The sequence below is a fragment of the Oncorhynchus nerka genome, linkage group LG3, assembly GCF_034236695.1.
Source record: "Oncorhynchus nerka isolate Pitt River linkage group LG3, Oner_Uvic_2.0, whole genome shotgun sequence".
NCBI classification, from domain to species: domain Eukaryota; kingdom Metazoa; phylum Chordata; class Actinopteri; order Salmoniformes; family Salmonidae; genus Oncorhynchus; species Oncorhynchus nerka.
In genome coordinates this window covers 42,101,124-42,123,978 of record NC_088398.1, presented here as the reverse complement: position 1 = coordinate 42,123,978, position 22,855 = coordinate 42,101,124, and the positions used below count along the sequence as shown (strand labels likewise).

At 40.4% G+C, this 22,855-nt stretch overlaps 1 protein-coding gene across 1 annotated transcript; it reads left to right on the top strand.

The window, feature by feature from the left end:
• Nucleotides 1–3,175: 3,175 nt before the first annotated feature.
• LOC115108170 (chondroitin sulfate synthase 2-like) lies at nt 3,176–22,719 on the top strand. The gene is made up of 4 exons (XM_029632219.2): nt 3,176–3,776; nt 8,929–9,493; nt 14,658–14,840; nt 15,440–22,719. Exons 1-4 carry the CDS (start codon nt 3,496–3,498, stop codon nt 16,700–16,702), a joined length of 2,292 nt encoding a protein of 763 aa, XP_029488079.2. The 5' UTR covers nt 3,176–3,495; the 3' UTR covers nt 16,703–22,719.
• The last annotated feature ends 136 nt before the right edge of the window (nt 22,720–22,855 follow it).

The window sequence follows — 22,855 nt, the reverse complement described above, 5'->3', positions numbered from 1 at the left end:
TGCAGTATTGCAGTATTCTACATTAAGGATAACGTGGATGCTACAATCATTTTCAATATGCTACATTTAATCTCTGAACGTTCTGCGCCCCCCTGAACCGGTCTCTGCTTTCACAGGTCTGAATCGGCATGAAAACCAGTAGTCTACTGCTGCGGCCGTCCAGGGGACCATAATTGATGTGATGATCGTTGCTTGCGAGTGTGACTTTGGTAATCAGCGGTTGAGTAGTTGAGTAGCCTCAGAGGCGAAGCGAAACCCCACTCCCGTCAAAATCTATCCACGCGGAGAATATAGCGATAATCAGACCATGTGGGGATTTTTTTGCATGGAGGTATTTGAGAGTGTCGGATTTGGTCAGCAAAAATATGTGATTGCTAATTTTCTAAGTGAGGCTTATTTGATCGAATACAAGTGCCATAATATATCTAGGTTGTTATGAATATTCTGATATAAGTGGACGCACGTGGCATTTTGGCAACTTTGAGAAAAACGACTTTATATTCGAGTTGTGTCTGTCGTTCATACACGAGTATCTGCCCTCTCATTGGCTACAATGTTCCCACCTGATCTCACCTCCTTTTCCTGTCTTTGCAACGACTCCCATTGTTAGAGCAGAAACAAGACCATCTCGTCATTATATATCATTTTATTTAACCTTTTTTTTTTAACTAGGCAAGTCTGTTATGATTTTTTTTGATTTTACAATGAAGGCCTGCCCCAGCCCAACCTTCCCCTAACCCGGACAAAGCTGGGCCAATTCTGTGCCTCCCTTTGGGACTCCAGATCACGGCTGGTTGTGATACAGCCCGGGATCAAACCAGGATCTGTAGATACACCTCCAGCACAGAGATGCAGTGCCTTAGACTGCTGTGCCACTCGGGAACCTAAACACATGATATAGAGTATCTCTGATAGCCTACTCAAAATATGTTAGTACCGGAAGACACATTTCAGTTGAAGGCATTCAGTTGTACAACTGATAAGGCATCCCCATTTCCCTTTCCCTATTCAGAATCCTACCCTAAACCCTTACCCTAACCTTAACCCTCACAATAACCTTAAAAGCCCATTGCAGTCAAAAACATGATTTTCTGAATTTTATATGTATTTCTACACTATGTGGTTGGAATAATACTATGACATTTTGAAATGTATGATGCCCTTTAAGTTTAAGAGATGTTTGAAAAGACTGCCTGAAATTTCTGCCTGTTTTGGAGGGATGGAGTTTTGGCCTGTCTGGTGACATCACTAGGCAGAAAATGTGTTAATAGACCAATAAGAAGGATAATTTCAAACCTCTCTGCCAATAACAGCTACTTTTCAGTTTTCATCTCCCCACTCAGACGACTCTCAGGCAGTCCTAGTAAAAAGCTATTTTTGTATATTTTTATTGAGAAAATTCACAGTAAGGTACTTAATTGTTACCCAGAAATATTGGTATTGAGATAAAAACGGCTGCATTGAGCCTTTAACCATAACCATAATCCTTACCTAACCCTAACCTTAACCCTTAACCATTGAAATTCAATTGGGTAAGGGCTTCCCAAGGATCCCGATAGCAAGGAACACTCAAAATAGGTTGACCTTCCGGTGATTTGGTGCACGTCTGCCTCGTGAAAATGTTCTTGATTTAATTTGCATACCGCATCGCAGATGCGTTTGGAAATGTTCATGAGCAATGCATGTATGCAAAGTAGCCAAGGTTACTACCAGTGCTATCTGTTGCTTCAACGGGGAGGTGAAGGGCAAAAAGTGAAAATATGTGTCAAATGACATGGTGCATGTTGGTTCTTGCCAAGAGGTGGACCATAAACAGCTATTGGGAGAGGGTGAAGCAGATCCTTTTGCACAACCCAAAACCCCTCATTTCTTATATACTAAAACAAATACACCAAGTGGTTAACCAGGTCCATTCACGTATAGGTCGGTGACTTATCAGCACCTCCCAAGCTCCTCACTTCTTCTCTGAGTGGACTTGTGGGATGGGGGTGCGTGCGGTCGTGAGTTGTTACTGTTATTGCAACTTGGTGTGTTTATTGTTACTGTTGGTTGTAGTTGCTGATTGATGCTTCCATATTTAGCTCTATTATACAGTCCTTTGCTATGAGTGATATTATTGCTCCAGTTGTGCTATTGCTGTTAGTAGTCCATTGCATTCTGTCTTATTCTAGATCCATGAGCTTATCCTGTGTCACAGAACCACATCCTTTCCACGCCCCTATCTGTTGTTTGTGTGTCTCTATGACAACGAAGTGATCTAACTTTGAAGTTGCCTTATTCCCCTCTGACCGGGGGAGGTACTAGTGGGCCACAGATCAGCCCAAACGGAGAGTCGCTCTCGTTCAGGTAGGTTAATGCTACCACAAGTTTTTTTTAAATGGGCCTATTACAATAATATTTTGGAAATATGGCCTATTTTGCAGTGTAACATCTACAAGTTTGTTTTGTAGTGTCAGATCTAACTGAGTGTCCACTATCATCCATTTAAGTACCCTAGTTCCCATAGCCTCTAGTAAGGTGTCGGGGCTTATAGGACAGTGACCTGGCCTGAGGGGCTGTGACCCCTACTGGCCTGACCTGGAGAAAGATATGCAGTGTCGTTTTAAACACGTAACAATTTCTTTCTAATCTAGGGCCTTTTTAGGGTCATTTTTGCAAGGTAAAAAAGTGACAATCAGAGAGCGTTATCCTCTAAAATTGCACATATCCTCATAGTCCTCTATTTAGTCTCTTAGGGAAGGTTTCTCAGACACATATTATGAAAAATACATACATAATCATTATTCTATTATTTAATTAGCATTTGTAGGCCTGTGACACCCCAGGCCCTTCATAAAACCAGGCCAAGGTTTCCAAGTCAAGAAGACAACGACAATGTGCTTTCTTGTAGGGCATGTTTGAACAGTCGTGCAGCTTAACATTTGTTTTATTTCACACACTAACCGTGTATCATAATTCATAGCAACCGTGAATCATTATTATTTTATTTTGCCTTAACCCGCAAATGGGCTTTGTGTTAGATTGAATGTGACTCTAGGATGCCCTCTAGTGTGACAGCGCACCCCTGTAAATAGGCTTTTCAGCTGAAGCAAGGATTGACTTAAAAACAGCTCATGTTTTATTAAAACCAACATTTATCTAGGCCACAGTATTGTGATCTATTTAGCCATGGGCGAGGTCGGCGGGTTTTATTTGACCAATTTTGTGATTCAGAGGGCTACAGAAAGAGTGCTGGAAACGCCTATGCTTATGTATTTCTGACGTTGGTGTGTTTTATTTGAGGCGGAGCTAGAGACCACTGACACGTAAGGATCCTGCATTAATTCCAAGGGAGAAGCTACATAGGCCTACATCTTTTTAGTCGAGAAGAATGTCCTTTTTAAATACAACCAGCTGCTAATGTTTTTTTATTCGGGTTGATGCATAAAATTACCCAACGAGTCGCACATTAGGGTGCGTGTAGGCTGGCGACGTAGTCTAAAGTCAACGTTGAAAATGAGATTTGCAATGTTTATTTCTCTGCTGAGGCCGATCGGCCCGGTTATTATCGGTGTTTCTTTGGGATTTACCTTGAGTTTACTTAGTGTGAATTGGGTAGAGGAAACTTGTGTCCTCGACGGGAAAGCGAGTGAAGAAATGCGTTTGGCCCAAGATGGGAATTCAAAAGGAGCGAGGAGACCCAATTCGATATCGACTGTGGATGCCGAGGAAGATTTTGAGCCAAGAATAGTGCCATATAAACCAGTCCAACAAAGCCAAACAAAGCAACTTTTTCGGTAAGCACTCAAAAGGGATGGTTAAAACCCGAAAAGGTCAAATGTGTTATTATAAACACGATTCAACAGTGTAGCCTACTTTAGATCTTGTTTTTTCAGTTGACTTCTGTCTGACGCTATTGCCCCACAACTTTTTTCAGAATGGATATTTTATTGCCCGTTTTCCCAGGAAAACAATGTAGCCAATTTGTCTTTCAGAGGTATATTACGAGTTTAGGTTAATTTAGGCATGTGGTTGTTTTTCACCTTTCTTCGGCAGTTGTTCATTTTTGACATTTTCAACTCATAGATGTCAAGCACACTTAAACAACATCAGATAGCAATTGATGAACAATATAACATTACATTGGAAATTAGTCCGTTTTGGAGTCTGCTTTTATTATGACCACTAAAACAGAAACATCTGTGAAAGGACAACATTCCTGAAACTATATCACTAATTTTTACAACCTTCGCCCTATCTGTGCCCTTCAGTCTCGGCTACCAGAGTACAGTATTTGGGCCATAACAAATTATTGTAAAGTATTGTATTGATGTAGTCTACCTACTGTATGTGAAAGAATATTTGGAGAATTGCATTTAATATGGTGCCATGTGCTTGCCTAACCCTGCGTAGGATGCACAGTCAAGTTTTGCATCATGGTGTAGTTGTGTATTAACCTGGATGTAGAAAATAGTCAAGTTAAACAAAAATCCTTGAACTATGAAATAACACATGGAATCATGTAGTAACCAAAAATAAGTGTTAAACAAATCAAAATATATTTGAGATTCTTCAAAGTAGCCACCCTTTTCCTTGACAGCTTTGCACACGCTTGGTATATATATACACACCAAGCGTGTGCAAAGCTGTCAAGGAAAAGGGTGGCTACTTTGAAGAATCTCAAATATATTTTGATTTGTTTAACACTTATTTTTGGTTACTACATGATTCCATGTGTTATTTCAAAGTTTTGATGTCTTTACTATTATTCTACAATGTAGAGAATAGTTAAAAAAAAAAAATACAAACCCTGGAATGAGTAGGTGTCCAAACTTTTGACTTGTACTACTATACATATAAACTCTTGGCATTCTCTCAACCAGCTTCACCTGGAATGCATTTCTAACAGTCCCAAACCATCTCAATTGTGTTGAGGTTGTGTGATTTGTGGAGGCCAGGTAATCTGATGCATCACGCTCCTTTAAACAGTTGATGTTGAGATGTCTGTTACTTGAACTCTGTGGCGCAATTATTTGGGCTGCAATCTGAGGTGCAGTAATGGATTTATCTTCTCCAGCAGAGGTAACTCTGGTTCTTCCTTTCCTGTGGCAGTCCTCGTGCGAGCCATTTTCATCGTAGCGCTTGATGGTTTTTTACAACTGCACTTGAATAAACTTTAAAAGTTCTTAATGTTCCGTATTGACTGACCTTCATGTCTTAAAGTAATGATGGACTGTTGTTTCTCTTTACTTAGTTGAGCTGTTCTTGCCAATTTATGGACTTTTACCAAATAGGTTTATCTTCTGTATACCACCCCTATTGATTGGCTCAAACACATTAAGAAGGAAATACATTCCACAAGTTAACTTTTTAAAAAGGCAGCTTTCCAGGTGACTACCCCATGAAGCTGGTTGAGAGAATGCCAAGAGTGTGCAAAGCTGTCAAGGCAAAGGGTGGCTGCTTTGAAGAATCTCAAATATAAAATATATTTAGCTTTGTTTAACACTTTTTAGGTTACTACATGTTTCCATATGTGTTATTTCATAGTGTTGATGTATTCACTATTCTACAATGTAGAAATACATAGAACCCTTGAATGAGTAGGTGTTCTAAAGCATTTGACTGGTACTCTATGTATATGTACAGTGCCTTGCAAAAGTATTCAGACCCCTTGGATTTCTTCACATTTTGTTACATAGTGGGATTAAAATGGATGTAATTGTCATTTTGATTTTAAAAATAAATAAGCGCTAAAATGTAGTTGTTACATAAGTATTCAGCCACTAGTTGTTACATAAGTATTCAGCCACTAACCTAAATTAGTTCAGGAGTCAAATTTGGAATGATAGCTGTTGAAATGATTTTTTAAATGATTAACCCTTCATCTGTGCCCCATACATACTACATCTGTATGGTCCCTCATTTCAAGCACCGATTTAACTACCAAGACCCGGGAGCTTTTGATAAGCCTCATAAAGAAGGGCAGTGATTGTTAGATGGGTAATAATAACAAATTAGACATTCAATATATTTTTAAGCATGGTCAAGTTAATAATTGTTTGGGGTTTATATATTAAACCACCCAGACACAAAGATAATCGTCCTTCTGCTCAGGGATGTTACCATGAGGCCATTGGTGATTTTTAGAACAACTATGTTGTTCAATGTCTGTGATGGTAGAAAACTGAGGATGACTCAACAACATTGTAGTGACTCCACAATAATGACCTAAATATTCCAAAACTTGCATCTTGTATGCAACGAGGCACTAAAGTAATCCTGTAAAGGAATACACTTTATTTTGCCAAAAAATGTTTGGTGCAAATCCGGCACATCAGAGGAACTGCCTCTTTATTTTCGAGCATGGTGGTTGCTGCATCATGGTATGGGTATGCTTGCCATTGGCAAATACTGAGGAGTTTTTTTTTAAAGGATAAAAATAAATGGGATGGAGCTAAGCACAGGCTAAATCCTAGAGGAAAACCTGCTTCTGTCTGCTTTACACCAGAGACTGGGAGAAGAATGTACCTTTCAGCAGGACAATCACCTACAACACAAGGCCAAATCTACACTGGAATTTCCAAGAAGATGGTGAATGTTCCTGAGTGGAACATAGTCATGTGAAAAAGTAGGCATACCCCCAGATTTTTTTATTTTGAAACATATTTGGACAGATGGATATGTGATCTTCACTTCAACACTATTGACAGATAAAGGTAACCTAATTTACAAAATACACCGAAAGATTATACTTTGCAATCATCTATTCATCAAAAATCAACAAATGTACACCCCTAGCTTCAATAGCTTGTGTTTCCCCCGTTGGCTGAAATAACTTAATGTAGCTGTTTCTTTTAACTGTCTATCAGTCTCTAACAATGACTGGGTGGAATTTTTGTCCACTCTACTTTACAGCACTGCTTCAACTGTCATGTTTGAGGGCTTTCTTGCATGCACGGCCCGCTTCAAGTCCCCCTACAAAATTTCGATAGGATTGAGATTTGGGTTTTGACTCTGCCATTCCATAACCCTCAATTTCTTCTTTTTGAGCTGTTCTGTTGTAGCTTTGCTTCTGGGTTTTGGATTATTGTCCTGTTGCAAGATCCATGTTCGGTTCAGCTTCAGCTTTTTGACAGATGGCCCAACATTCTCAAGAATTCTCTGGTACAATCCTAGAATTCATGGTTGACTCAATGATGGCAAGTTGGCCAGGCCCTGAGGCAGCAAAGCAGCCCCAAACCATAATGCCACCGCCTCCATGCTTTATGGTTGGTATGAGGTTCTTTCATTTTTTGCCAAACATGGTGTCTGGCATTGTGCTCTGGACAGATGAGGTGAAGTTGTTTGGCCACATTGTTCCAGTAGTTTTGGTCTTTACCCAGGTGTTGTTTGGCAAACGTCAGTCGTGTCTTGAGGCGTCTTCCTTCCTGACCTCCCATGTAGGCCAAGTTTGTGCAGTCTCTTTCTGACAGATGACTCCTGTACTTCAACATTGATTGTGGCAAGAGAGGCCTGTAAGATCCCTTGATGTTACCCTGGGGTTCTTAGAGACTTCTATTGCCAGGTAGATTGCCAGTGGCCTGGAGGTTTCTCCATTTGTAGATGAGCCATCGGACAGTGGAATGATGTACTTCAAACTTCTTGGAAATGGATTTGTAACCCCTCCCAGAATCATGGGCATTAATAATTATTATTTTAAGAGCCTCGGATAGGTATTTTGCTTTTGGCATGATGTGTTACCACACACCCATATGGTTATGACCAAACCAGACCAGGTTTCTAATCTTTATGGAAGGCTGGACCCGCCTACATTTCTCTCCAATGATTTTCTAATCACTTGCACCTGTTTTGGTGCACCTGGTTCTAATTTTAGCCATTTTATATGATGGTAAAGGTAGGGGTGTACTAACTTTTTCTTCATAAGTAAAATGCATTTGTTTATTTTAATTGTGTAACATTTTCAAAGTGAATTTTCTTGTGTGTGGTTTGTTAAATTGGGTTACCTTTCAACGAATGTGGTGGGAATTTAGCTCAAATATGCATGTCCAAATATGTTAAAAAATATCTACTATCTATACTTTCCAGGGGGTGTACTTACTTTTCACATGACTGTATATCTGCTTGAAAATATTTGAAAAGACTTGAAATTGACTGTCTAGCCATGATCCCCAAAATTCTGACAGCTTGAATAATTTTGAAAATAATAATGGGCAAATATTGTACAATCTAGGTGTGCAAAGCTCGTATAGTATAGACTTACCCAAGTTGACTCGCAGCTGTAATCGATGCCAAATGTGTTTCTAACATGTATTGACAGAGGGAGCTGGATGCTTATGCAACGACTATACAGTTGCTATTTAATTTCTATTCATCTATTAAATGTTCAAGTTTTTCCTTCCACTTGAACATTGGTATTTTGTATAAATTGTTGCCAAAAAATGACAAATCAATTGTAATCTCACTTTGTAACACAATGTGAAGAAATCCAAAGGTTCTGAATACTTTTGCGAGGAACTCTAAAAATATGTACAAAATCTCTGTTTAGTCTGTTTTTGTGTACTTGATTCTCTAGATTGAACTTTTCCCATTTGAAAATAGCAGCAATCGCTTAAAGTTCCGATCCATAGTTGCTACATACATTTTTGGATTGATAAGTACCCATCTGATTCTTGAAGAATATAACACAAATGCCTCATGAGCTTAGTACAACTGTCGTACACCAAAAAATAAACTCCAATGTTTTGTAAACCATGTAAATGACCACTGTTTTTAATACCATTTTGATATCACGGATGATCGGTCCTTACATCCATAGCCTAGGTTCCATTTCTCCAGCCTCATCCCTCAGCTTCTTACTGAAACTGTGTTTTGGGGATGAGACTTAATGTTTTCAATTTAAGGATTGCGTCTTTTTTTTAAAATGTTTTAATGAGAGTGTATGTTTTCCAGGGCTAAGTACATCAGTACAGAGCTGGGGATCCGGCAGCGCCTCTTCGTAGGGATCCTGACGTCCAAAAGCACCATCAACACATTGGGGGTGGCCGTGAACCGCACCATCAGCCACCACCTGGACACTGTGGTCTTCTTCACTGGCATGCGCAACCGCAAAGTGCCCCACGGCATGTTCGTGGTCACCCATGGGGACGAGAGGCTCATATGGAACATTTTCCAGACCATCAAGTACATCTTGGAGCACTACGTCCATGAGTATGACTGGTTCTACCTGGCCCAGGACGACACCTACACCGAGGCAGACCGGATCCAACAGCTGGTGGATCACCTGAGCATAGACCGGGAGCTTTACATGGGCAGACCTGAGGAGTTTATAGGTGGGGAGATGGAGGGGAGGTACTGCTACGGTGGGTTCGGATACCTCTTGTCCCGTACCCTGCTGCTCCGGCTCAAACCCTTCCTGGAGAACTGTAGGAATGACATCCTGAGCGCCAGGCCTGACGAGTGGCTGGGCAGATGCATCATTGATTATGCCAACACCAACTGTGTGGCTGAGCATGAGGTAGGCTATATATTGCTACTGTCTTGTACAGACGAGTTCCACTAAGAGTTCTGCTCCATGGGTTTATGATCCCTTTGACCAAGAGACTGTTTTCCGGAAATAGATTAGGCCTAGTCCTAGAATAAGAAGCATGTTTAAAGGAGATTCTCTATTCAGTAAGGAGATTCTCTATTCAGTTTTTTTTAAGGCCCTGACTAGGCTTAATCTGTGCCCGAAAAAGCATCCCCAAGTGTTTCTCAGTAAGTGAACGTTTCTTGTGTCAACAAAGCAGACCCGTGTTGAATACATAATGTCAAATACTTGCGCTGCGCTTGATTTAGTTCGTCCAGTACAATAGAACTAATGTATAGTCACAAAAGTGGACGCTCAAGAATTGAACATGTGTATTTGGCCTAGGTCTGCTCTGAATAGAAACTACAAGTCGATTGCCTTTCACTGGCATCTTCCCCCAAAAAGATGAAACTGGAGCCTGACTTTATGACGCCTCATAAACTTGACTCATTATCTGTCAGTGTAGTCGGCTGGTTCCTGCTCCGTAATCGCTTGAGACACACGCACACAATATTGTAAAAAAAATAAAATTGAAGGCCATATACTACAACATCAAAACATAAGAGCCATCTTTCAAGATCCACCAGCCTCACATTAGAATACTTTTCTTTCCAAACTACATCTGTAGTTAAAAAGTAGTCTCCTTAAAGTGTATATTAGTGACATCTATAGAATAAAGCATGTTGCACCATTATTAGTGCTAAAACATAGTTGTAACACCATCGGTGTTTTAGCACTGCATTCTCTGTAGAGACAGATTTGCCCGTCTTCACACTGGGGCCCCTGAGGGTACTTGTCCCCTCTGCTGTGACGGGGAGCTTTGCTTCTCCTGTTCTGCACTGACAGTCAGGGACCCAGTGGAGCCCTGTCACAGTCACACTGCTTGTCCAAGTGACAGTTTAAAGACTGTGCACCTTCGATAACTACATTGATTTCATCTGTTTGTATATGTTACCCGTTTTGGCCCATAGTGTGGCCGCATGCACATTACACCTGCATTTGTTCCAGCAATATCACCAGTTATACACCATTCTACCGCAATAATATTTAGAAGTTTATTTATTTTTTTACATAATGAGTAGTTAATGCAAGACAGTTTGCCTAAATTTTCTTCTTTGGCGTGTTACGTTCTATACCCTCTTTAATTGGGCTTCCATTTTTTTTTTTCTCCTATGGTCGCATTTGAGCAGGAAACCATCTTGTTTAAGACTGTGTATTGGAACAGAAACGGAGGGCCTGTTTCACTGCTGCGTGGTCATCTTGCCTCAGGGCCAGCACAACTCCAGGAGGGAGAAAGGAGAAGTAGGGGAAAAGTCAGATGAAAAAACATGGGAGAGTGTTACGTGGAAGTACAACTCCCATTCCACAACTGTATTTGTAACAGTTATCAGTTGTGTCGAAGTGACATTGATTCTTTAGACCTTTGCAATTAATTTCAGTCTGACGGTTGGTGACCTCTGTTCATGCGATTTCATTATTTGTTATTTTAATAGCTTGATCAGATTGGATAAATGCTTTCTTCTGAATTGGTTAACTTCTTAAGGTGCTTACTCTGTTTATTCTAAATGGTTGTCTCTTTAGATTAAAGCTGCAATACGTACCTTTTTGGGCAACCTGACCAAATTCACATAGAAATGTGAGTTATAGATCTGTCATGCTCATCGAAAGCAAGTCCAAGAGGCGGTGGATCTGTTCTATGTGCTTAAGTTTTTGCTTTTACTTTGTTTTGTAAATTAGTTGGGGGGAAAATAATAATAAGAAATATTTCACCAGCGGTTTAGATGGTACAATGATTATCTACTGTACACTATACTTGCTTGTTTTGTCACTGAAATTAGGCGAACATGCAGTAGACTTTTAGCAACCTGGAAATGGCGGAGCGATTTCCTCATAGTGCATCTTAAGTGGTCTTATTACTTATGGTAATGTAGGTGTTCGTACACTGATTCCTCTTCGGTTGTGACACCATACTTTCCAGTAGTGTTTTTCCTATGAAGCCATTTCTAAAAGCTTGTTAAACATGAATTGTTTGGACAGAAGTTGTTTCAAGTTTTATTAGCTATAAGTACGGGATAGGCAAGGTATACATCGTCCAACGAAAGGTTTACTTACAGGTTCCTTCTCGACAATGCAACAGCAATAAGAAATAGTAAAAGAATACAACAAAGTAAAATGGCAGAAGAATAGAAAACATTTTAGCATAAGTATAATACAGGAAGGAAATATTTTTAGTACAATAGAGCAGGTGGTCAGTCCAGTTCAAGTGTTCAGCAGTCTAAAGGCTTGTAGATAGTTTCTATCAGACCTCATGTTCCAATAGGTCTGTGTGGGGTCCCTTCCTTAGGTGTTGTTTTGAGTAGATGTCCTGGATGGGTGGAAGTATCGTCCCAGTGATGTACTGGGCCGTCTTCACCACCCGCTGGAGGGTCTTGCAGAGCATTTGAACCGGTGGGCTATGTGTATTTTTATTTCATTAATTGAAGAGAGAGAAAAAACTACAATCTAAAGTGCTTTACTCTTACATGTTGTTAGGATCTGTAATACAATGGTTGTCGGAACTCTTAGTACAGAAAGTTGTTGCTCAAAAAGAAGCCTTTCCTCTCCCTTTTGCTATGACCGATACGGGCTGTAAGGGTCAATGGGTTTGGAAACTGCTAGTGAAACAGCTGCTAAGAAAAGTTTTTCGAAAACACGTCACAGGACCAATGTTTGATAGTGGAGCATCATCAGGGCTAAATGTCTATCACTCTGAAATGCTGTTTTAGTGAGGAAAGATGACTAATTGCCTTAGTGAATCAGTTTTAGTCCGCCTGTCTGACACGTTCTCTTATTTTATTTTTTTCTTCATACCTTCTCTTTGAAAGCACCCCATATCTCCCCTGCATTCATTTACTCCATCCAAATAGATCGGAAAGCTTCCAAAACCATTTCCAAGTAAACAATTCTATCAGCTTTCAACCGTCACTAGTAAATAATACACAGGGCTCCATTTCCAGCTTTCACTGAGGCCGCAAGTGTCAAACGCACGTTAGTTGGCCATTTCGGCATGCGTGAGGTTCGGCAATTTATCTGTCTAACATCTGCTCTCTTGCACTGAGGTGGGAGGGGTAGCAATATTTGACTTGTGTCTTCAAAAATTAAAATTTCATGGAGCACAAAGAGTGAGATTTTAAGACCAACGAAAAAGCAGGTCTTCGCGGTAACATGGATGGTAAATGACATGGAATTTGAGGGCGGGAGCACAAACCTATTCAGCCGTGACGCACCATGCCCATACGCTCCTGTAACAAGAGGGGAAATTTGCATTTTGTGCTGGTAACCCTGGCATTTAGAAACCTAAAACCTTTTACATTTTTGAGTTGATTTTAAAAAAAAAAACAAGCATAGCCTCCCCTCCCCCTCAGAAGGCAGTTTGTTTTTGGTAGCAGACTATCAATAAAGGGTTTGACTAGCGAGACTGCTTTGAAATAAACCTTAATCACCCACAGCTTTACTTAAAGATGAAATTTGGAAGCAGCAAAACAGTGAGTGGATAAGTTATTTCAGCCAGCTCCCATTATTATTTTGGACATGTGTTAAACCTCCTATGTACATATGTCCATAAGAAATGTGCCGGTCGGTGGCCCTCGTATTTATTTATATATATTTTAAAATTAAAAACCAAACTTTTTATTAGGATGATTCAACGTCCTTGGCTTCATGGTGAGAATGTCCATGGCTCGCATGCAATGCAATTTAGGAGCTGTCTGCTATTTCTGGAGAAGTGCGAATGCTATCTGTAGAGTGGATGTGTAGCCTATAATGATGAGGGGACATTACCCCCTCTTTATATTGAATTTGGATCTTTGTTTGGATCTCCTATGAAAAGTTTTGTAAGTGCGTAAAACCCTCTGTCGTCTACATCGCCTCATTTATTATGTCCTCGCAGGGAGCCGTTATTGTGGCTGTAACTATATTTAGACGGCCTATTTAAAACCAAGTTGTTTTGATTTTATAATCGTTCACTCGCTTTTTAAGCCGTATCAGTAGTGACTTTAATCTTGCTTATTGACAATGTTTGGCATGTCCATCATTGAGACATGGCAGACGTAATGCTATTTTACAGTTGGCCTAGCCAATATATCAATGAAAAATGCTATGTTCAACAATACATTTCCATATTGAAGCCGTGCAATTACTTCTTCGAACAATGTGCCTTGCAAACATGTTCAACATATTTAGCAAATATGGGACAGGCCTACATATATTTTGTTTCTGTAGGCTATTTAACAAAGAAGGCTATAACAAACTAACATTCAAATCAGCTTTGATGACAACGCAATACATAAAAGTCTGTAAATGCACAACTTGAAGCAATCACCTATTTAGCCATGGAGCAGGTTCTGATTGGCCAGTGAGGGGTCAAGCCTCCACCTACAACTTATTTATTCATCAAAACCCAGCCCTTTCACACCACTGCGGCCATAATTCCAGCTGTGAAAATACCAAGAATATAGCACTATTGACAGCGCTAACATTTACCATTTGCCTTAGATTTGATGAAATGGAACCCAAAGACTTAACTCAGTCTTCTGTTTGTTTTCACCCAATTTCCCATGTTACCACTTTGCTAAATGTACAGTACCATTCAAACGTTTGAACACACCTACTCATTCCAGAGTTTCTTTATTTTTACTATATTCTACATTGTAGAATAATAGTGAAGACATCAGCTATGAAATAACACATGGAATCGTGTAGTAACCCCAAAAAGTCTTAAATTATTTGCCTTGCCTTAATGACCGCTTTGCACGCTCTTGGCATTCTCTCAACCCGAGGTAGTCACCTGGAATGCATTTCAATTAACAGGTGTGCCTTTAGTTAAGTTGTGGAATTTCATTCCTTAATGCGTTTGAACCAATCCGTTGTTGTGACGAGGTAGGGGTTGGTATGTAGAAGATAACCCCCCCCAAAAAAAATGTACTACATGATTCCACGTGTTATTTCATAGTTGTGATATCTTCACTATTATTCTACAATGTAGAAAAAGGTTAAAAAAATAAAAACCCTGGAATGTGTCGGTGTGTCCAAACCTTTGACTGGCACTGTACATACATTTTTGTTTTGTTTTCAGGGGCTGCAGTACTACCATTACGAGATGGGCAAGAACTCTGATCCGAATAAGGTGAAGAATGTGCAGTTTAATAATGCCTTGACTGTCCACCCGGTATCTGACCCTGAGCAGATGTACAGACTACACAAACACTTCACTGAAATCGAACTTCGGAGGACATACGATGAGATCGAGAAGTTGCAGGTAAACGATCTAATCCTGAACGCCACAAAACATCCTTTGTCCAGTGAACACCGATGCAGTCAGTCTCCCCTGTCTGTTTTCATTTAACATTGAGCGCTGAAGGCTTATTTCAGTTGAATATTTGTTTTGTGAATGACTGTTCTCTTGGTTGGACATAAGGGGCATTTAAAGATATGCTTGGGAACTTTGCCAACTAGTATTTTTTAAACCTCCTGCTTTGGGCTGGATGAGTTGTGTAGTTCATTCATGCATAATTCCCTAGTTTTGAAAGTTTTCTGGAAGCCTTGCGGTGCCATTTTCTCAAAAATGTTCCCCACGTGGGCCAGCTCCCTAGCAATTTGAGTTCATGCCAATGAGATTCAGCCCCTCGCCATTTGAGTGACAGCTAACAAGATGTACACACAGCAGAGAGAGAGAGAGGATGTTGTGCAAATATCTGCATGTGACCACTTTTGGCTCGGGAGCACTACTTTCAGAACTACTGGCTGAAACATACGAAAGTACTGGAGAATCTCTTCAATTGTAGCAGTACAGTATCACTGTCAGTTTGACATTAGAGTTTTTTTATTTTTATATCTGTACATCTCATGTGTCCACAGGCAGAGATAAAGAACGTGAGCAAAGTGGCTTTTGATGGCAACCGGAGCGCCCAGTGGCCCGTTGGGATCAATCCTACGTTTGAGCCGAAGTCCCGTTTTGAGGTCATCCGATGGGACTACTTCACAGAGGAGCAGGTCTATTCATGCATTGACGGCTCCCCCAAGTGTGAACTGCGTGGCATTGATCGGTTGGACGTGGCCGACGTCATTGAGAGAGCCATGGGGGAGCTGAACAAGAAGTACAAGCCTGTCCTCCACCTGAAGAAGCAGCAGCTGATCAACGGCTACCGCCGCTTCGACCCCACTCGGGGCATGGAGTACACCCTGGACCTGCAGCTGGAGGTGGTCAACCAGAAGGGCCGCAGTCGCTCCATCACCAAGAGGGTCCACCTGGTGCGTCCCCTGAGTCGCATCGAGATCATCCCCATGCCTTACGTCACAGAGGCCACCAGGGTTCACGTCATCTTGCCGTTGACTTTTCAGGAACGGGGTGCCGTCAACCATTTTCTAGAAGTGTTTGCCACAAATTTGTTTGAGACCAGTGACAACGCCATCTTGACTTTACTGTTTATCTACGACCCATTCGAGGCCCAGCAGGTCAACCAGAATGACATATTCACCAGTGTTAAAGCGCAGATCAATGCATACGAACGCAAGTATCCGGCAGTGAAGATCCTGTGGATAAGTGTCAAGACAGAAACCCCTTCTCAAATCAAATTCATGGACATCATTTCCAAGAAGCACCCAGTAGACACGCTGTTCTTCATCACCAACGTCAACACCAACGTCAACTCCGAGTTCCTCAACCGTTGCCGCATGAACTCCATCAACAACTGGCAGGTATTCTTCCCAATCCACTTCCAGGACTACAACCCAGACATTGCCTTCCACAACCAGGAGCCCCCACCCACAGTAGACCTGGTCAAGGACGCCGGACACTTTGACCGCAGTTCTTTCGAGGAGGCGTGCTTCTACAACTCCGACTACATGGTGACGCGCACGCGCATGGCCTCCGACGTGCAGGAGAACGAGGAGATCATGGAGACCTTGGATATCTACGACATGTTTGTCAGGTACTCCACCCTGCATGTGTTCAGGGCTGTGGAGCCGGCTCTGCACCAGAAGTACCACTACCAGGCCTGTAACCCGCAGCTCAGTGAGGACATCTACCACAGGTGTGTCCAGAGCAACCTGGATGGCCTGGGATCACGTTCCCAGCTCGCCATGCTGTTATTTGAACACGAGCAAGGAAATAGCACTTGATCACCAGCCCCCTTAGAAACTTGACCTAGTATGTGTGTGATTGTGTGTATGCGTGAGTGTGATGAGTGTGTGTTTGTTTTAAAACTAATGCAGTACATTCCTAAGCAGAAACCTTTTTAAAAAAAAAAAAAAATAAATTTTACTAAATGTTTACAATAAAAATGTGCTGTCCGTACAGAAAACGATGGTGGAACCAAATGTGGTTTAAACATTCGGATTTGGTGGTCATACTGGTCATCTCATTATTTTAACATGTTACAAAAGTTCTACATACCTTTGTGGCTCTTGAGGGTATGGCTTTAAACCTGCACAGCTTTTGATGCTTGGTCATTTGCAGTTTAGTAATCACTACTAAAGCACATCTGTGTGCCTTTAAAAAAAAAAAATGTAAACGTCCGTCAGTCCTCTTGTATTTTCATGTCCGTTATCATATCAAGCAAAATAAGTAGAGATTTTTTACATTGTATACATTTTATTAATATTTGAGTCCCTTCCTTTCACATTACACTTCTCACATTTGAATGAATGAGCTGGCATCTGCAATATAGATTCACTCTACTCGCATGTTAACGGGAAGGAAGCTTTACGGCACTGACGTCATCAGATGCAGAATGAGATTACTCGCTCTGGATAAGAGCGTCTGCTAAATGACGTAAATGTAAATGGTATGTGTTGGTTGGTACTGTAGGTTCCCATAGCGTGACATCACAAACAAGCCTGTAGATGTAGAGCTTCTTCAGGAGGTTACAGTAAAAAGAGAACGATATGATTGTCTCTTATTTAGAATAGGGAATTATGTCATCTTTATCCATTACATTTATATATGCAACGTTCTGAATGTTTTAACTCTGAATACACCCCTGGCCAGACGTTTGTCTGAAGATATTTTGTGAGAGTCCTTGTTGAGAGGCTAACGCACAGTTCAGACGCTGAACTTTTGGTTAATCGAATGGAATAGAAATTAAGAGGTTGAAAGGTTTTGCTTGACATACTGATTGGTTTCATGCTACAACCGCTTTCAACACTACAGACTTCCTTGTAGGCTTTGGGTCGAATTCAGGCACAACACCTCTTGTTTTAAAGAAGTGCATTGCACAAAAAGGACAAAGACAGACGATTCCCACACCTATGCAGCGCGGAAGATAATGTTTGAAACGGTGAATATGATCGGTTTAATGTGTATATTATAGGGATGGGCATTTTACAATTGTTGAATGTTCGTGGACCCCTTTTTTTTCTGAGTACTCAAATAACCCAAATCCTAATTGCCCTAATATATTAAAACAATAAAAATGCAAGTGCCATTTTAAAATTAATTTATTGAAGCCGTTCTATCAACTGATTGTGTTCCATGATATGATATAATCTTCAAAAAGGCAGTAACCTCCGCATTTGCGCTTGCTTGTAGAACCCTGTGGCTGTTCAATGGCTTAGCCTTTTGTTAATTTAGCAGACAATACGCTCTTATTTCCCGAGCCCTTATCACAGTCAAAACACATATTTCATAGTTTAAAATACATTTAAAAAACGATGTAATATAACAGAATATTTTTCCAACTGGAAAAAAAGTTGCCAGTGCAAAGTGATGCGCATTGCATGTGGAACAGTTATCACCAGTGATCATTTGACACGTTTCTTAATGGAAGAACACTCGCATTGAACACTGCATGGTGATGTGATGCATTGTGGCCACATCTGTTTGTCGAGTAGGCATATACTTTTTTATTCAGATGAAAATACGCTCTTTGTCGTCATCAAACTAATGTTTTGCAGATGTTAAGTGTGGAACCTGTATGTTTAGGGGGGTTATAGCCTAGACTAACAAATTCTAAATGGCACCAACAGTTCGCAAAGTAACTTAAGCGGAAATAGTCAGGACACAACTATTCCAAAACTGCAGCTCGTTCCTGGAACACATTTTCCAACTTCAATCAACCAGTCCATTTTGAATTTGTAACTGTGTTCATTTGGCGTGGAATGTAGCTTGTGTATCCAATCCGTTAGATACGTGTTTTATAGGCATTTTGTTTCTGTAGGCCCAACGGGAGCTTGTGTGGCGGGATCGGGAGGGGAAAGGGAATTTGGAGAAGAAATGTGTGACGCTTGGCTTGGTTTCTTTTTTTGTTGTACCCAGCAAATGCACATGTTCATATGGAACACAAGAGTCGAGGCAAATTTGAACGTTGTCTAAAGACAAAATGTCACTTGCCTTAGTTTTACAGTGGGCTATTTGGAGAGAAAAAAGTGATCTCTGGTTAAATATAGAGCTTTTACGTCCGTTGCAGTACTAATTTACTCATGCCTACTCTGTTAACGCAACGTGTCTTCAGATTTCCTGTCTCCCAGTCTCCTCAAACTTAATATAAACCATGATGTTAGCTATATTACTGTGCAACGTATGTTATATTTTTTTCCCCCGAGATTGCAAATAAATCTGTACGTTGTAGTGCCCATCGGTTATGAATGTTTCAACCTCTGTGTCGAGAAGGGGCACACTCTAAAGTGATTTTCGTACCAGGTTAGGAGAGCATTTTTGCTAACCCTTTTCCTCAGGCTCCTTACTTGCTACCTTAAATCTCCCACCCTGCTGTGTAAGTTATCCTAACCTGCTACGAAAAAGTGGCGTAAGAAGAATTGCCCGTGTTGAGAAGTTGTGTGTTTGCCGTCTGTTCCGGGTTTCAAAGATCACCAAAAACGACTAACCATGAGCCTTAGCGTTTCGGCCGCCACAGAAACATACCCTGGGTCTGTTCTAACGTGACCAACAACCTGGGTGCCCATTTCTCCCGACAGGGGAATAATTGCTCTTGCGCTCTATGTAACGGATACGCTCTTCACCCGTTCCGCGCCAAAAGAGCGTCAGAAAAGTCAGACGGAGTGGCAGGCAGCCTAGTGGTTAGAGCGTTGGGCCAGTAACCTAAAGGTTGCTTGATCGAATCCCCGAGCTGACAAGGTAAAAATCTGTCGTTCTGCCCCTGAACAAGGCAGTTAACCCACTGTGCCTAGGCTCTCATTGTTATTAAGAATTTATTCTACTTTGCCTACTTAAAAATAAATAAAAACACAATTTCAGATGGCACTCCATGCCCGCTCTTCCATAGAGAAAGTGATGTATTTTTTTTTGTAGGTATTTGAAATCAGTTGAACAAGACTGCAGTTATTAAAAATAAGAATTTGTTCTTACCTGACTTGCCTAGTTAATAAGGTCAAATAAATTAAATTGTGTTATGTACTGTAGAAGTTGGCATTCAACATTGTTACATTACATTTCTATTACATCTGAATATACACTACCAGTCAAAGTTTTTAGAACACTTACTCATTTGTACTATTTTCTACATTGTAGAATAATAGTGAACACAACTATGAAGTAACACATGGAATCATGTGTTAAACAAATCAAAATATATTTGAGATTCTTCAAATACCCACCCTTTGCCTTGACAGTTTTGCACACTTGACTCTCTCAACCAGCTTCACGAGGTAGTCACCTGGAATGCATTTCAATTAACAGGTGTGCCTTTGTTAATTTGCGGAATTTCTTTCCTAAATGTATTTGAGCCAATCAGTTGTGTTGGGGGGTATACAGAAGGTGGCCCTATTTGGTAAAAGAGCATTCCATGTTATGGCAAGAACAGCTCAAATAAGCAAAGATAAATAAACAGTCCATCATTGACTGACCTTCGTGTCTGAAAGTAATCTGGAAAATGTCAAGAACTTTCAAAGCTTCTTCAAGTCCAGTTGCAATAACCATCATGCACTATGATGAAACTGGCTCATGAGGACTGGCAAAGGAATGTAAGACCCAGAGTTGGCTCTGCTGCAGAGGATAAGTTCATTAGTTACTAGCCTCAGAAATTGCAGCCCAAATAAATGCTTCTGAGTTCAAGTAACAGACACATCTCATCTCACATCTCAACATCAGCTGTGAATCAGGCCTTTCATGGTCGAATTAAACACCAATAAGAAGAGACTTGCTTGGGCCAAGAAACACAAGCAATGGACATTAGACCGGTGGAAATTGGTCCTTTGGTCTGGAGCCCAAATTGTTCCAACCGCCTTGTCTTTGTGAGACATGGTGTGGGTGAACGAATGATCTCAGCATGTGTATTTCAGACCATAAAGCATGATGGAGGAGGTGTTATGGTGTGAGAGTAGTTTGCAGGTGACACTGATATATTTAGAATTCAAGGTACACTTAACCAGCATGGCTCCCACAGCATTCTGCAGTGATACACCATCCCATCTGGTTTGCGCTTCGTGGGACTATAATTTCGTTTTTCAACAGGACAATGACCCAACAAACCTCCAGGCTGTGTAAGGGCTATTTGACCAAGAAGGAGAGTGATGGAGTGCTGCATCAGATGACCTGGCTTCCACAATCCCCCAACCTCAAACAAATTGGGATGAGTTGCACTGCAGAGTGAAGGAAAAGCAGCCAACAAATGCTCAGCATATGTGGGAACTCCTTCAAGACTGTTAAAATCATTCCAGGTGAAGCTGGTTGAGAGAATGCCAAGAGTGCAAAGCTGTCATCAAGGCAATGGTTGGCTACTTTGAAGAATCTCGTATTTTTTAACACTTTTTTTGGGGGGGGTTACTAAGTGATTCCATATGTGTTATTTCATAGTTGTGATGTCTTCACTATTCTACAATGTAGAAAATAGTCAAAATTAAGAAAAACCCTTGAATGATTAGATGTTCTAAAAATGTTGACCGGTATTGTAGGTAGTTTGAAATTACATTTGATATTTCCCTGCAACATTTATGGAAGTAAAAAAATATATATATTTCATGTTGATAAGTATTATTATATGTATTTAAATGCTATCACATTGTAGCCCTCAATATCTAATGGTTTGCTATCAAGCACACCCCAATTCCCACTCAGTATTGTGCAACCAGAGGCCTTTTGAGTGGATGCAGCAGGTACTAGAAACCTGAGTTTGAAATGTGAGTTTAAGTAAAATATGTGCAATACTGTATAGATTACAACAAAAAAATTGACTGTCCAATCAAGAACAAGGATTACATTTTTGTGACGTGTTGCAAGTTGAATACATGCTCTAAATTATATTTATTTAAAACTTATACCAAGGAAATATCCTGTGTAACAACACTGAAGGTGACATGAACTACATTGACTTAACTTGCATTACTGTTTTGTGTGTTAATACACCACATTAGATTTATATTGTATTATACTGACAAACAAAATGGACACAGTCTATCATGACATGAAAACCTACTTAAAATAAATAACGTAATTCCCTTAAGTCTTGCTTTTTTTTTTTCTTCCCCAAGTGGTTTTGTAATTGCATCCACAATGCTTAATGCGTGTCTACTTCACCAGAGACTTGAGGTTACATTATGCAAATTCAGAAGGCTTTGAAGCTCAAATAGAGATCTCAATTTGTTTGCTTTGTATCTCTCTGTGTGTGTGTGTGTGTGTGATATCATTTGTTCTGTTATTAGCTTTGTTTACACATGGTAATAGTGTGCGTGATAGACGTTTCCTATTTTTGTATTTTACACAATGTATTTTCTTTTCGCTGCCACTGTAATTCCAAGTATTGGATTGAGAGTTTGATCAATCCTTTTATTTACCAGTAATATGAAGTGTCCAGTGCACTGTAGTATGTTTCTAATGGTAGTGTTAACCAAAGCCATTACTCATTGACTTGAGAAACTGTGGCAGGTTAGACATTCAATCCATATCCTCCCTTTTTAAAGCAGCTGGCCCAATGCTATCCAGATATAATATCAAAGGGTCCTGTGTACAGTACAAACTGTGATGTTTTGCTCCCCATCTTAGGACATTTGTTACACAAATGCAGAACAGTTCTTCCCTACCAACAGAAAACCAAAATACTCATTGGTGAGTCTTCTGTTACAAAGATTTAGCATGGCCTATTAATCCAAATGAGTCATTATGTAGATAAAACACTCTATGGTATACTGAAATCTTCAATGAACTGTGAATTATTGTAATTTTGAAATAAACTATTTCAGTATGAGCATTTAGTCTTATTTCCTTTTTTTAAATGTGTAGTTTGGTGATGACCTAGCGTGGATAAATAGTGAGCGGAACATCAGATTGAGGCAGTGGAGCCAACAAAGCCAAAGTTGTCCTTTAGGTGTCAGCAAAAGAGC

Bases quoted from the DNA above. Each gene is read 5' to 3' on its own strand.
- LOC115108170 (XM_029632219.2), top strand. From the start codon at position 3,496: ATGAGATTTGCAATGTTTATTTCTCTGCTGAGGCCGATCGGCCCGGTT. The intron at 9,494-14,657 runs GTAGGCTATATA...TTTTGTTTTCAG, and splicing joins ACTGTGTGGCTGAGCATGAG to GGGCTGCAGTACTACCATTA. The intron at 14,841-15,439 runs GTAAACGATCTA...ATGTGTCCACAG, and splicing joins ATGAGATCGAGAAGTTGCAG to GCAGAGATAAAGAACGTGAG.